Source organism: Ptychodera flava, chromosome 6, assembly GCF_041260155.1.
Source record: "Ptychodera flava strain L36383 chromosome 6, AS_Pfla_20210202, whole genome shotgun sequence".
Lineage (NCBI taxonomy): Eukaryota > Metazoa > Hemichordata > Enteropneusta > Ptychoderidae > Ptychodera > Ptychodera flava.
In genome coordinates this window covers 38,961,948-38,975,804 of record NC_091933.1, presented here as the reverse complement: position 1 = coordinate 38,975,804, position 13,857 = coordinate 38,961,948, and the positions used below count along the sequence as shown (strand labels likewise).

At 38.2% G+C, this 13,857-nt stretch overlaps 1 protein-coding gene across 1 annotated transcript in view; it reads left to right on the top strand.

The window, feature by feature from the left end:
- Positions 1–13,857, top strand: part of LOC139134490 (uncharacterized) — a 34,071-nt gene continuing 20,214 nt past the window's right edge. The window contains exons 1-20 of the mRNA XM_070701349.1: positions 1–127; positions 947–1,222; positions 2,987–3,116; positions 3,605–3,815; positions 4,728–4,920; positions 6,040–6,233; positions 6,590–6,850; positions 7,449–7,657; positions 8,044–8,164; positions 8,319–8,510; positions 8,882–9,091; positions 9,223–9,497; positions 9,677–9,821; positions 10,022–10,240; positions 10,396–10,558; positions 10,682–10,968; positions 11,366–11,566; positions 11,738–11,868; positions 12,034–12,210; positions 12,412–12,627. Of these exons, the coding sequence (XP_070557450.1) occupies positions 1–127; positions 947–1,222; positions 2,987–3,116; positions 3,605–3,815; positions 4,728–4,920; positions 6,040–6,233; positions 6,590–6,850; positions 7,449–7,657; positions 8,044–8,164; positions 8,319–8,510; positions 8,882–9,091; positions 9,223–9,497; positions 9,677–9,821; positions 10,022–10,240; positions 10,396–10,558; positions 10,682–10,968; positions 11,366–11,566; positions 11,738–11,868; positions 12,034–12,210; positions 12,412–12,627 (3,938 nt within the window). The remainder of the gene's footprint in view (positions 128–946; positions 1,223–2,986; positions 3,117–3,604; positions 3,816–4,727; positions 4,921–6,039; positions 6,234–6,589; positions 6,851–7,448; positions 7,658–8,043; positions 8,165–8,318; positions 8,511–8,881; positions 9,092–9,222; positions 9,498–9,676; positions 9,822–10,021; positions 10,241–10,395; positions 10,559–10,681; positions 10,969–11,365; positions 11,567–11,737; positions 11,869–12,033; positions 12,211–12,411; positions 12,628–13,857) is intronic.

Below are 13,857 nucleotides of genomic sequence, written 5' to 3'. Positions count from 1 at the left end.
ATGACAATAGAGAAGTGCAACTGGCTTCCAAGTGGTAGGTTTTGCTATCCTGGTACCTGCAAAAGTGACGGCCCTCCAAGCTCATGCGAGTGTATAGATGGGTTCTCTGGCAATAACTGTCAAGATAGTAAGTCATCCTATCAAATGCGTCCACGGTTAAACGTCAGATTGTTTTTAATTCTGTATTTTTAAAAGCTCTTTTAGTGATTTCATTTTTTGTTTTGTATTGTTTGGTGATGCGGGCCTAAGCTGTTTACTGTCTTGTTTTTTTTTCACATTTGAGCAAGTACTCAAAATAAAGATTGATTATATTATAAATGTACATTTACATGCAAAGTTAGTTTTAAACCCACATAGTACTCCACGCAAGTTTTATATCAATGTAACATACAATCAAAGCGCATACAAGACCAAATATTTCTGAAAGCATGTCACTGTCAGCGAATCGTCACATCTAACTATTCAGGATTTTGTACTTTTCATCAGTTGTTTTATTTTTTTTAACTTTTTCAGACCTTTAGATACCACATATATCCTATAGCTTCAGCAAAACGTATGGCAAAACGCAATTAGACGTACAAGATACATGTACAAGGATACAATAATACATACAGCAGTACATTATACTCTGGAGGAGTGTTATATTTATGAATATCACTTAAATGCATTGATCTGGTAACAAAATTATAGAAATACCTTCATCGAGAAAATACAGGCAAAGTCTTCGGGCTCTGATGTCGTGTTATTAGCCAGTGTATTTTCATGCGTTCGATTAGGGGAACGGTTTGGCATACTAAGTAGGTTAACCCCCGAAAATGCATTTATAGGAATTTTATCGTAAGTATGCAATTCAAAGGGGTGGTATGTGGTGTACATAAGATAAAGGTATTTAATTTTTCCGTTACCTGCAAACTACTGTTTCTCCTTCCACTGCAACAACCATTAGTTATGAAGGACGTGGCTATGAATGACTGTCTGGTAAAAGTAAGAAGAATGGATGGAGATGAAGAAAAAAACCAAAGAGAAGCTCAATGCCACGACTCTTCTCCAGTGACTGCATATGTCAACGACCCAGGAATAAACAATATTCAAGTAACTTGGACTGTTTACTTTACTGGTGCTGATTCATACCCTGACATCGATACTGAACCTCGTAAATATGTGAAAGACTTCAAAGTTGGAGTCATCGGTGCCATGGCGTCGTCATCGATTCGAGTTCACGGTAATATTTCAATTTATTTACAGTGCAGCGAGTGGTAAACGTCATGTAAGGTAGATAGTTCGAAAGGACAAAATTGTCGATTTAAAAAAATTAAAACTTGTAAGAGTTGACCGATGAAAGAGTCTAAACTATCCATAGGCTCAGCCTTTCAGCGAATATAGCAGCGACATCTTTAACTACTGTTTCTGTCTACCATTTAAAACTCTTTCTGTCAAGTCTGTATAATAAAGGGGTTTGTTTCTCTGCTTTTTGTAGTTCATGCTCAGTCTGAACATCTTTATGTTCCCTTCATTTCTGTTAAATCACTATATGCAAATTGAAAGAAATCTTTTGCGTAATCTACAAGAAAAGAAAGTATTTTCTCTCCTAGATGAAATATATTGGAGCTTCTAACTTATAATGCGATGCATGGCCATTTACATTTATTGCCAAGAATATTACGCAAAATCAAAGACAAATTAATGTCATCGTTTGTCAATTAAAGTTAGAATACTAAAGAGTTTGTAAAATAATCGCAATCATACCAATCCATAATCCAATAACACTAGGTCAAAATTTGTAAGACAATAGTTGTAAACATAGACACAAAACAGCACAGAACAGACAGTAAATAGACGGTACACAAACAAAGTCAAATTCATGAAAGAAAGATATATGGACCTCTGGCCAAAAGACCAAGAAGTGATGTCAGGTGTTTCGAAAATAGTAAGCGCATCCTGCCCCACATGTGGCACCCGCCATATATCAATCTGTAAGTCAGATAGGTAGTGGTCACTAACTAAGGCCCCATGTCACCGATGCCATCAGTGATCATTTGTCGAAGAGAGATATTATATTTATCTACCAGCTTGCGATACCTGCCAAAAAAGCGTTTGAATGTAGAGACAAGTCTTGCTCTGGTGTAACCTTGATTTAACAGTTTGTAAGAGAGATGGCCATGTGTCTTTACAAAATCACCATATGAACTGCATGCTCTTGCATATCGAATAAGCTGGGAAATGTATACCCCATAAGCAGGTGAGAGTGGAATATTACTGATGAGGTGTGGAAAATTGATTATACTAAAGTTGAAATCATCTCTCTTGTCATATAGCCTAGTAGAAAGGCGACCATTAGAGTCAAATTCAAGTAAATGTCCAGATATGAAGCAGATGAGGCCGTTTCTGTAGTTTCTTTAATTTCCAATTCTGGAGGATAAATCATAGCGAGATATTTACTGAATTCAGAGTTATTCAATGAAATAACATCGTCTATGTATCTAAATGTAAGGTTGAAAGTACGAGCTACAGAGACCTTTTTCTGCTTGATAAGGTTCTGGATAAATTCTGCCTCATATGAGAACAGAAATAAGTCGGCAAGTAAGCGAGCACAGTTAGTGCCCATGGGAATTCCTATACACTGTTGGAAAATGTGTCCTCCAAATTCAACAAATATGTTGTCAATGAGGAAATCAAGCATACTGATAATGTCTTTCTCGGTATAAAACACTTTAACGTTAGTAATATTTTTAACAAAATATGTAGAAGTATACCCTAATACCACATATTTGTAACGGTGTGAACCGTTTTTGTAGAAAAATGCTTGGTTGATGATGTTTTTCAAGCGTTCTTTCAATTTATCATGTGGCATTGTGGTATACAATGTGGAAAAATCGAAAGTTTTAATAGATGTTATTTTTGAAACAGAAGCTTTATCTTTTTACCAGATTTAATTGTCCTACTGGCATTCAAATGTAATGTAAGTATTCTCTTCCCGGCTTTTCAGAAAATGGTGATGTTTTCACCCTTCCGTCGTTGCAATGCGATAGCAGCTGGAGCAGAGATAATCCATTACGGAGCATTCATACATGCAGAAAGTCTCAAGACATCAATTATGCCTTCAAACACAATGACAGGTCAGCCAATAACATGAAATTTTAAGCATGATCTGCATAATTTTTACAGAGAGTCACACGTATATTTTATATTTTCATGTCATCGCGTCAAAGAAAGTGAGCTGCCTTGACAGACTTGTCAGTTTTACAATGGCTTGTAAACTCTTCTCTACCCTGAGTACACCTGTTAAGTCAATATTGATAGTTTTCAATCGGATTCGAACCCACAACATACGGCATCAGTCGCCTAGCTGAGAGGCCTGAGACAGAACCAGTCGGCTAAATCTCCACTCCCAAAAAGAGTGGTTCAATAGCCGGCTAAGTTGTTACATTTTTCTGACTGAGACCTTTCAACACGTTGTTGAGTTCGTGAAGCACTCACGCACGAATGACATTTGTTTGATTTTGATCTTTCCACATGTGCGATGATTAACTGAAACAAGTATGAGTACGTTTTGCAATCAGTCATTCTTTACGACAACTACGTCAATTTACTTAACTCTCAATAGGGTGGACGTGACTGTCACGTCTAGTAATGGTGGTTACATAAAGATGACTGGGCACCCGATTCCTGCAATACAGCGTACTGAATACTACAACGGTCGCTCGAAGTCTCTTACCGCTAATCTGGTGTTCGACTTTGAAAGACCTTATCACTGTAGTGCCAGTCGATCATGCAGTAAGGCTCCACTTGATAGAGGTCCTGCAATTAACACAGAGGTAACTTCATAGATTACCATACTATCAAGTTATTATGAATTTTGCAAAGCATCTCCTTGAGTACGATGTATAATACTCTCGTTCAGGCTTGGCAGTATTGTCGTAATACCGCTTACCTTAGTTATGGATATCTATTTAAAACAAGGTAACAGTAATTGTTCTTCTTAATTTCAAGTGCCAGTAGAGCGCGATCGAAGACGTGCATCTGACATCTTGTAAAACTGCATACCAAGTGTAACGAAAATTTTCATGTTACTCTTTTAACGGGTGATATTAAATTACACAAGCGGGAGCAACAACAGAAAACACTGCTTGGAACGATTGATCGGTCGACAATAGGTAAACGTTAAGAAGTGGCATTCCGGATGATGTTCCTTTTAAGTAGAGCACAAAATTATTTTCTTTTTGTAATATATTATATTTTGCAATCGAACGCCCTCTTGTACTTTCAGCTGCGTCTGTGTTTAAGAGAATGTTACATCGAAATTAAACGTTCAAAATTTAAGTTGAGGTAGTATGCGCCTCGAAAATGAAATTCTTAAGCTTTTGCTCAAACTTTCCGCAATGAAACTTTCGCACATTCTCTTACCAAAGCAAGAATAAAAATCAGGGGTCAACGTGCAAAATTTGGTACTAGAGAGACAAATTATCTAAGATTTCCCGATATTTGAAATTCTAAATGGCCGCCATCCCCGTGTTAACTCAATGGGGAAAATAATATTTACGAACTTCGTAAAACTACGACGGTGAAAACTTTTCTTTCATCAATAACTTTAAGATGAGCCCCAAATGTGGTAAATCAGAAGAGAATTGCTAAAATTTGAAAGCCCGAATTTCTGTCCCCTGGCGCGTTCTACCTTAAGCTCGACTATAGCAACCACAAAAGCCATTTATGAGCCCATCTTTACTCAGGGTGAAATAATGATCAGGTCATCTGGTTGGTATGACGATTTGTCTGGAATCGAAGAACTTGAAGTCAAAGTAATGCCAGTCAAAAAAAGTCACCAAGAATTGATATGTTCACAAGATGGAACTACATCGAAGACTTGTGCTCACGGAACAGCCTCGCAACCGTTTTCCTGTTCCGTTAATGTTTCTGATCCAGGTAGGTAAGGCTGAATTCACATATAATGGGGAGAGGGCGCTGGAGGAAGAGCGATTGAAATCTTATATTTTCCAAATCCTCCCTATATACCCTCAAAAAGTTTCCAAATCGCCCATCTATACGATCACATTTTTCACGCCCCATCCATTACCATATAGCCGAAAAATTATTAGAGATGAACGCACAGAAAGATAAACATGCATTTGTCAATTTTGCTCACAGATGTCTGACACTACCTTTTTTGACGCACACATAATTCCGTAGTGGTTAAAGAAATATCCTCAGATCTTGGTAGAGCCATATTCCTAGGACAAGTTCTTTAAAAAATCATTTTTAATTGCATCATTGGACTTTTTGGATTTATCTGTCTAAGCCGAATTGGACTAATTCAAATCAATTTAATGGAATCCGCTGAAGAGCACCCAAAATGACGACCATGACAGAGTGTACAAATTGTGAAGTACTTCTTACAGGATCTCATTATGATGTGTAATTAAACAATGACACAAATTAGCAAGAGCAACATCACGATTTATTCCCCGCCTAAGGGATCGTGCTCATGATGGTTTCTGGTTCTTGACATTAAGGAAAAGTGATGCGGGGCGCGGTTGTTTTTTTTCTTTTTCCCCTTTCTTTTTTCATTCCTAAAATGCTGGTTTGGCACTATTGATGCAACAGTTATTGTCTTCTATTACTGGCTGCATAATACTTCCGTTTTCGCTTTTGCATTTTCGGACATGCTAACAGGGATATCAAGAATACTGATGAGTATGTAACCCCCAAAAAGACATGACGCTCAAGTTCTGAAATGACGCGCGCGGTGACCATAAACGATCAGCAAATACTATACGAATGTACGAATGTACGCGATGATGTGATACGGACAGAAATGACGCGCGGTATTCCAGAACAAGGTAGCAGGCCACATCATACACACAGCAGGGCAATATCAATGCATGCAATATCATGCACTTAAGCCATGTTTTATTATCTTTTGTTCTGTATCATGTGAGTGACATTCAGCCAATCACAGTAACTGGATAATACATGAGGTGTAATAATTTTCGCTTCTTGATTGTATGTGAGCACACTATTGTATGATCTTATCTCTGCATATAGGTGTTTACTGCGTACTACTTACGGTCGAAGACAATGCAGGAAACTTTGAACACACCATACGTTATCTCATGTTTGACAACGTCAATATCCCTACAATTGACGTCAATTATCCGATGAACTTATTGTCGGCTGAACCAGACTCTGGTCAACGATGGCAAACAAACCTTCAAAATTCGCACAATGTTGGACCAAAGGTAAGCTTAATGTTTGTTATACAACGGGAACGTCCTATACAAAAACCCAGAACATCAAATTTTATAGTCTGTCCTCCGAAACAAATAAGGTTTCTCATAGAAAATAAGTATCATAGAATATAAGAAACGTTTTTTTCTACAATGCTACATTATCTTGCGTTTACATACATACATACATACATACATACATACATACATACATACATACATACATACATACATACAGACAGACAGACAGACAGACAGACAGACAGACAGACAGACAGACAAACATGTCTCTTCAATTTCTATATCATGATTTGTTTCTGAATCCTTAGTGTAATAATTTAAATGGAGCGATCCATTGTCACTTTTAGATTTCTTTGTCGTGGAAGAAACATTTCAAGAATGAATATCATCACATGAATAACTTATTGGGAGAAATCGGAGATTTCTCACCGATCATATCGGCAGAATACGACGACCTAACCGGTGTGCCGCCTCTGACAAGGTCTCGCCAAAAGATACCAAACATAAACGGAATCGTCGCTTACAAGATATGCTATGCCGTGGACCATGCAGGTGGTAGGACTCTCACTGATAAGCCTTCCAGGTGGTTTGATGTGCACAACTTCGTGGTAAGCTTATCAAAGTAGCCTTAGTCGTAAAGTAACTTTGACATTCCTTGAACACTTTAACCCCTATCAATTGTGACGTTGCAGTTATTGAGTTTTGCCTTTCATTCGAGAGCTTTATTCCAAGTATGTCCGCTTAACAAATAAATTTCATTTGAATCCTTTGAATCAATGAATTGCGTACTTGAAATATAATCAATGTGTTTTACGTCCTAAAATCGGCATGTGGTTGTGTGAGACAAGCTGTCATAATTCATTCTACTCATCAGTCGGTACTTTAATCCTCCTATGTATCTACCCACCAAACCACCTTCCAATATATATGTCAACCTATTTATCTATCCCTCTAGCCATTAGTATATTCTTTTCAATCAATAGATCGATCGATCGAGTGTTAGATAGATAGGTAGAGAGAGATACGTCGATTGATCAATTGAGTAGACACATATCACTTTTGATGGTTTTGACTGCCTTGTCTTTTCCTGTTCCAATGTTATGTTTGTCGATGCATTTCACCTGTCCTTCTTAGAACATAAAAATAGCAGCTACTGATCATGACTTTCAGATGATAGATAGGTATGATGGCAAAGTTTATTTACAGGACGAGGAAGTCCATCTCGATATACCTCGAGATGACGGTGATACTGTACGACTTTGGGTGAAAGGAATTGATGTCATCGGCCATGAGATCGAAGATAACATCACTGTACACATCGACTCGTCACCACCAGAGATTGGTGACATATACCTGACCAAAAACGGGATAAGCTATCTTGCTGTCCATGATTCGGTTGATCTCTTTGATATGAGGTAAAGACTTTTGCTAGTTGAAAAGATAAAAGTACCAGGTGCATTTTCTGACGATAGAATCTGTGACTGGACACTTATGTCCCTCGAGAGCATTTCTTGTTCTAATGATGCCTGCTGTTGTAGTTATGAACTGGGAAAGACAATGAGAGCTCAAACAGGCTTGATAATTTACCTGGTCATGTGATCTTCTCAGAAGCAATTCTATGGAAAGTAATATCCCGACCTGCTATTAAAAGGATATTTTTAAATGTTTCTTTATTTAAGCGTCCACATTTTTGAATACTTGTTGAGTCATTGAAGAAGTTCTTTCGAGAAGTTTGTACGATAAAGTTGGAATAGTTCTGTACAGTACATGCTTAACAACGTCGAATTTTGTCTTTCCGTAGAGTGACGTTTCAGGCATTTGATGATCACAGTGGTTTACACACAATTTATTGGACACTGCATGATATGGACCAGGAAAGTATCACACATGGAAACGGTACAATTTCTGTTAAAAGACCATCGGTAAGTTTTTGCATAATACCTTCAGCTGCAGAAATGAGTGTGAATGTAAATGACAAGTAATTTCCTGTGCCCAACATTCGTTTCTTTTACTCGATTTACACGTAGATCACACAGTCACTCCTATGTATGACTTACAAAATGTCACGCATTTCAGACGCTGGACTCAGAGTGTGAACCTCCAGGCTGTGCTTGTATCCCAAAAGACAACGAATGTTACCATAGAAACTACGAGATTCGACCTGATTACAGTAAGATGAACATTCCAACTGGGACGCATGACTTTGATTATATCTTTACAATTACCGTGACAAACAATGCCATGCTACAAACAAGTCGACAGTTTCAGGTAATTAGGAGATAATATAGAGAGTAGCTAGAGCTAGCTGCATTACTGCACATTGCTACAGTACTAATAGGCTTTTTCCCAGTACTTTCCAAGTTGGTCGTAGAACACAGAGATTTACCAAGACCAAGATTGCCAAGACTCAAGCGTTTACATGTCGACTGAATACAAAAAATTAACTCGTATTATTCAAATTGGTTGTTGTGATTACTAAAATGTCCGTTTTGTTTTGTTCACACTTGATATTCGTACATAATGTTTATCAGCTAGACTTTACCAACTATTCAATGCAGAACGATTTTACATCATGCATTCTGAGGCCACACCGAAGGAAATACACAGGTTCACCGAAAGTCTTTTCACACTTCTGACAGGTCACAGTTGACACCAGTCCGCCACATGAAGGCAGTGTACACGATAGCAGACCTGGTGACATTGACATCGATTTTCAGCAAGATACAGAAGTATTGGTGTCATGGGATGGCTTCTTTGACAGGGAAAGTGGTATCAAAATGTACGTCTATCACTTCGGAGAATCTTGTCTCGATGAGATGCATAATCTGTCTTTTCCGATTGTATATCCCGTGAGTAGCTCCTGATGTTTCCTCTTGTTACTTTCTACAGCTGGAATTTTATTATCGCTTTTCATCACTTTAATATGATTATTTTCCAATTTTCAATAAATTATTACATCTCCTGTCTATGGTCCTAAAAGTTCAAGAACACCACATCGACACACGCCAGATGGATAGCCCCTGGTCACGGTAAATATTATTGTACAGTCATCGCATTCAACAGGGCAATGGCGCCATCTAAACCAGTATGTTCTGATGGTGTTACAATTGATGTAACTGGGCCGACGGTATGGAATGTTATAGTAGATGACGTGTACATTAAACCTGGCCTTGTGAAAGATGGAAATGGTACGGTTTGGTATGTGGATGATCGCAGAAATCGCCAACAAATTGATAATGCCTCGTATAGGTGCAGGTAGGTATATTCGAGAAAATTTGACTCCATGTACGATTAGATCTATTAGATGTTTGGATCATTTTATTACGGACAAATGAGGCAACCGTAATGTTCAGGACGAAATGAATTGTACAGTTTACGGTAAATGAAGATGGCGATTACAAATTATGTTCTGCTTTCCCCACTTTTTAATGTAGTGATATAGCAAGAACTGAAATCAATATTGATAGTTTTCCGATCTCGGAGGTTGATAGCAACAAAACGTACGTGAATATGCAGGATGCTGAATGTTTGTCGATTGATGGTGCATCTGAAGTTGGATTTCTCAGAAGCGAACACTACGTAAGTGTTAAGCTTTAAATTATACTTAGCGATGAAGCCGGTCGTAGAGAACCCTGATCTTGTAAGAATGTATTTGCAAGATTGGAATATATTTGAGACGTACACATTTCTATGCTCTTTTATTGTTGCATCAAATGAATTACGTAACAATGATAAGTTTTATTTTCAAAACTGCAATCTACAAAATATTGTACACACAGTTATCTGTCAAGTGGACTGGCCAGGACTCTGAAAGTGAAATTTATGACTACGAAATAGGGATATCCAATACGCCATCAGCGTTGGATCCGAACATCATGCCATTCACTTCAACCCATGCGCACTCCGAATTTCTCACATACCATCCAAATCTTGGCGAAGGAGTCGAATTTTACCTAATCGTTCGTGCGACAAACAGAGCTCGTTTATCGACAACAAAGGTGTAGTAATGTTCGAGTATTTTTTTCAGTGCGTGATCGAAATTGCATCTCGTCAGTGAGATTGTCAAATACAAATTTTCCGGTTTCTCCATTTGCCATATTACTGTTCTCGAAACCTATGTAAAACTACAATTTCATTGAAATTTTACCTGTAGGTCATTGGCCCATTCATCGTCGACGTTACAGCACCAGCCTTCGATGGCGAAATTGTTGTGACCGCAGAGAAACATTTCGGGGATGAAGAATTCCTTGTAGCGAGATGGGGCATAGATGCTTTCAGTGATCAGCAACCATTGTCTTCATTTTCCGTCGCTATCGGTGAGTAGAATCTGAAAAAAAAAATCAAAGGAGAGAGAGAGAGAGAGAGAGAGAGAGAGAGAGAGAGAGAGAGAGAGAGAAAGAGAGACTCATACTAAACGTGTAACCTATGAATATTTCCAGGTGATGTTGAAGGAGGATCGTCTATCATGGCGTTTACTCCCATAGAACAACTGACAAAAGGTCTATGTGAAGTGACAATTCCACCAATATCATGTGTGGCCATTCCAACGAGTAATCTTAGCTGGAGTCTCCATGGTGAACACGTCTACTTTGTGTCTGTGAAAGTGGAAAATGTAGCAGGTCTCCACACTGTTGCAACATCACGTCCCTACAAACACAATGTGGTCTTGCCAAGAAGTGGTACAGTTTTTGAATTTGACAAACCAAAAGATGATGAAGAGCTTGGGGTAACATAGTTCTGTATAATTCTCATGATAATGGCAACAATATCCAAAAAAAAAATCATGAATAAATATTAAACTTAATCACCATTACCTATTTCAACTCATTGATGATGACTGTCTGGAACATTGGCTGGCCTAAACAAACAGAAAAAAAGATAATTGTATATTTTTAAAGTCTATCTGCAGGGCTGGTCTTAGGACAGTTGAAAGAATTTCAAAATTCATAGTGCTTTCCTTTTTCTAGGTTATACTCTTCAGATAAAGGAAAAAGGAGAGGAAATGTATCTCTTCTTCTAAAGCTTTATTCCAGAGATATCCTATACAACCGCTTTTTCGAGAACAAAAATATTTATTGACCAATTTTATGAGGTATTGAGATAATGTTGATCACTCTTTCCAGATTTCCAACGATATTGATTTTCAAACAAGTACTGCTGTAGTGCATTGTGGATGGTTTGGATTCTCTCATCCCTACCAAAATATCGCCTACACAATTGCTCTTGGCTCATCGCCCGGTTCGGATGACATCGAATCCTTTCAGCCCGTCGAAACATCAACTTCAAGCTATACTTTCAAAGGTCTGAGCTTAGAAGATTATCAGGTATTAAACTGACCTACTCCTTAACACTCTTAACATATTATGTACATCTTGAAGAATGTCATAGGTTACCAAAACGAACTAGATCACACAAAAGCAAATATTCACGACATTGCATGCTCTGTCGTTATGTAACGTTAAACCACCTCAACAGTCTAGTAACTTTCTTTTCAGACTTATTACGTGACCGTAAGCGCGACAACAGAAGTTGGAAGCATAGCTGTTAGTTCTGATGGCTTGACCATAGTGCCAACCAGCGCGCTCATCACAGAATCGTCCGTGTACGATGGTCTTGGTTATGAATAGTAAGTGTTATCATATTTGTTCCAATAGTTTTTATGATTTTCGATTAATGTTTTACTATTTCTCAATTTTTAATAATATTCGTATTACTCAGCATAATAGATAATCACTGCCCGATAAATAATTGTAATATGGCAGCATTTGTGTACATAACATTTTTCGTGTAGCACTAAAGGACATGTATTCAGCAGAAATGAAAGTAGCTCACCAGTTCATTGTAGGGAGGACATCAATTTCCAGTCATCGACTAGCGTGGTGGCAGCACACTGGAAGGTATCGAGTCATTGGGATAAATTCATAACACATTCAGAATGGGCACTGCAGAGAGAAGAGAGATCGGAAAGGTGAAGATTTATGACTTATTGATTTTATAATTTCTTTCCGTATGTTGTTCTGGGATGCAGTTTGTGAGCTTAATGCCGCCATTTGTATCAGAATCATTGCTTAAACACAATTCAGCTAGTGTTTCCGATTAACAAGTTTAGGAAACAGTGCATATGACAGATGTTGAAACAAATAAAATACCAAGCCTTCTCACTTCACAGCTCGTCAATATGGAATTTCGTCACCAATTATAGAAGTATGGGAACTCAGCGTACTTTGTTAACGTCCGATATTAGCCTATTGCACGGACATCGCTACAGGTCTATTGTCAAGTTCTGCCACTCAGCTGGCTGTTTCGAAGCCATAACAAGTGATGGTTTCTGGGTAACGCCATCGCCACCTGTTCCGATGGGTATCGAAGAAATCTCATACTCGAAGTAAGTTATAATAGAATCTACAACTTAAATTAAAGCTGCAAGCAGCGTTGGCGGGGCCAAGCGGTTAACATGGTTGAAAAATCTTGCACTTAAGATATTATGTGCAAAATTCGAGCTTGAAAAAGTAGGATTATGAACATCATCTAATAGTTACTGTACGTTTCACTTGGAATTTAATATTTTACGGAAAATCCAGTATGGCGGCCAAACCACGTGACCGATCAAAACGCATTTCGCAAACTTGAAACACATCACACTTAAGATGGTATATGCAAAATTTCAGTCAAATCGGTGTTTGTTCGGGAGAAGAAGATTTTAAAGATTAAATCACGATTTTCGAAAAATCCAATATGGCGGCCAAACCACGTGACCGATCCAAACGCCTTTCGCAAACTTGAAAGAGATCACACTTAAGATGTTACACATAAAATTTCAGCTCAATCGGTGTGTTGGTTGTGGAGAAGAAAATTTTTAAAGATTAAATCATGATTTTCCTAAAATCCAATATGGCGGCCAAACCACGTGACCGATCAAAACGCCTTTCGCAAACTTGAAAGAGATCACACTTAAGATGTTACATGTCAAATTTCAGTCGAATCGGTGTGTTGGTTCTGGAGAATAAGATTTTTAAAGATTAAATCACGATTTTCGCAAAATCCAATATGGCGGCCAAACCACGTGACTGATCCAAACGCCTTTCGCAAATTTGAAAGAGATCACACTTAAGATGTTACATGTCAAATTTCAGTTGAATCGGTGTGTTGGTTCTGGAGAAGAAGATTTTTAAAGATTAAATGGGTATTTTTCGGAAATCCAATATGGCGGCCAAGGTCACGTGACCGCATGCGATTTTATTGGCAAATTCTCAAGGCCTTAGGCCATGCTTGCTATACAAAAAATTTCAAATCGACTAGACCCCTGGATATTCTGGAGAAGCCATTTGTAGGTTTTTGGAAAATCCAATATGGCCGCCAGGTCACGTGACCAATCGAAATTTGTATACCCAGGTGCACGAGATCTCATAGGTACCTATTAGCCCTGCAAGTTTCAGAAGTTTGCGGTAAGCAGTGTTTGAGTTCTAGGTCGACAAAAAACGAGCGGAAGAACCAGAAGAAGAATATTGAACTCCTATAAAACCAATAGGGGCCCAGCCAGTAGGCTTGGGCCCCTAATAAAACTGAAGGTCAAAAAGTGTTTCATGAGTAACTTGACAACATCATAATAACAAAA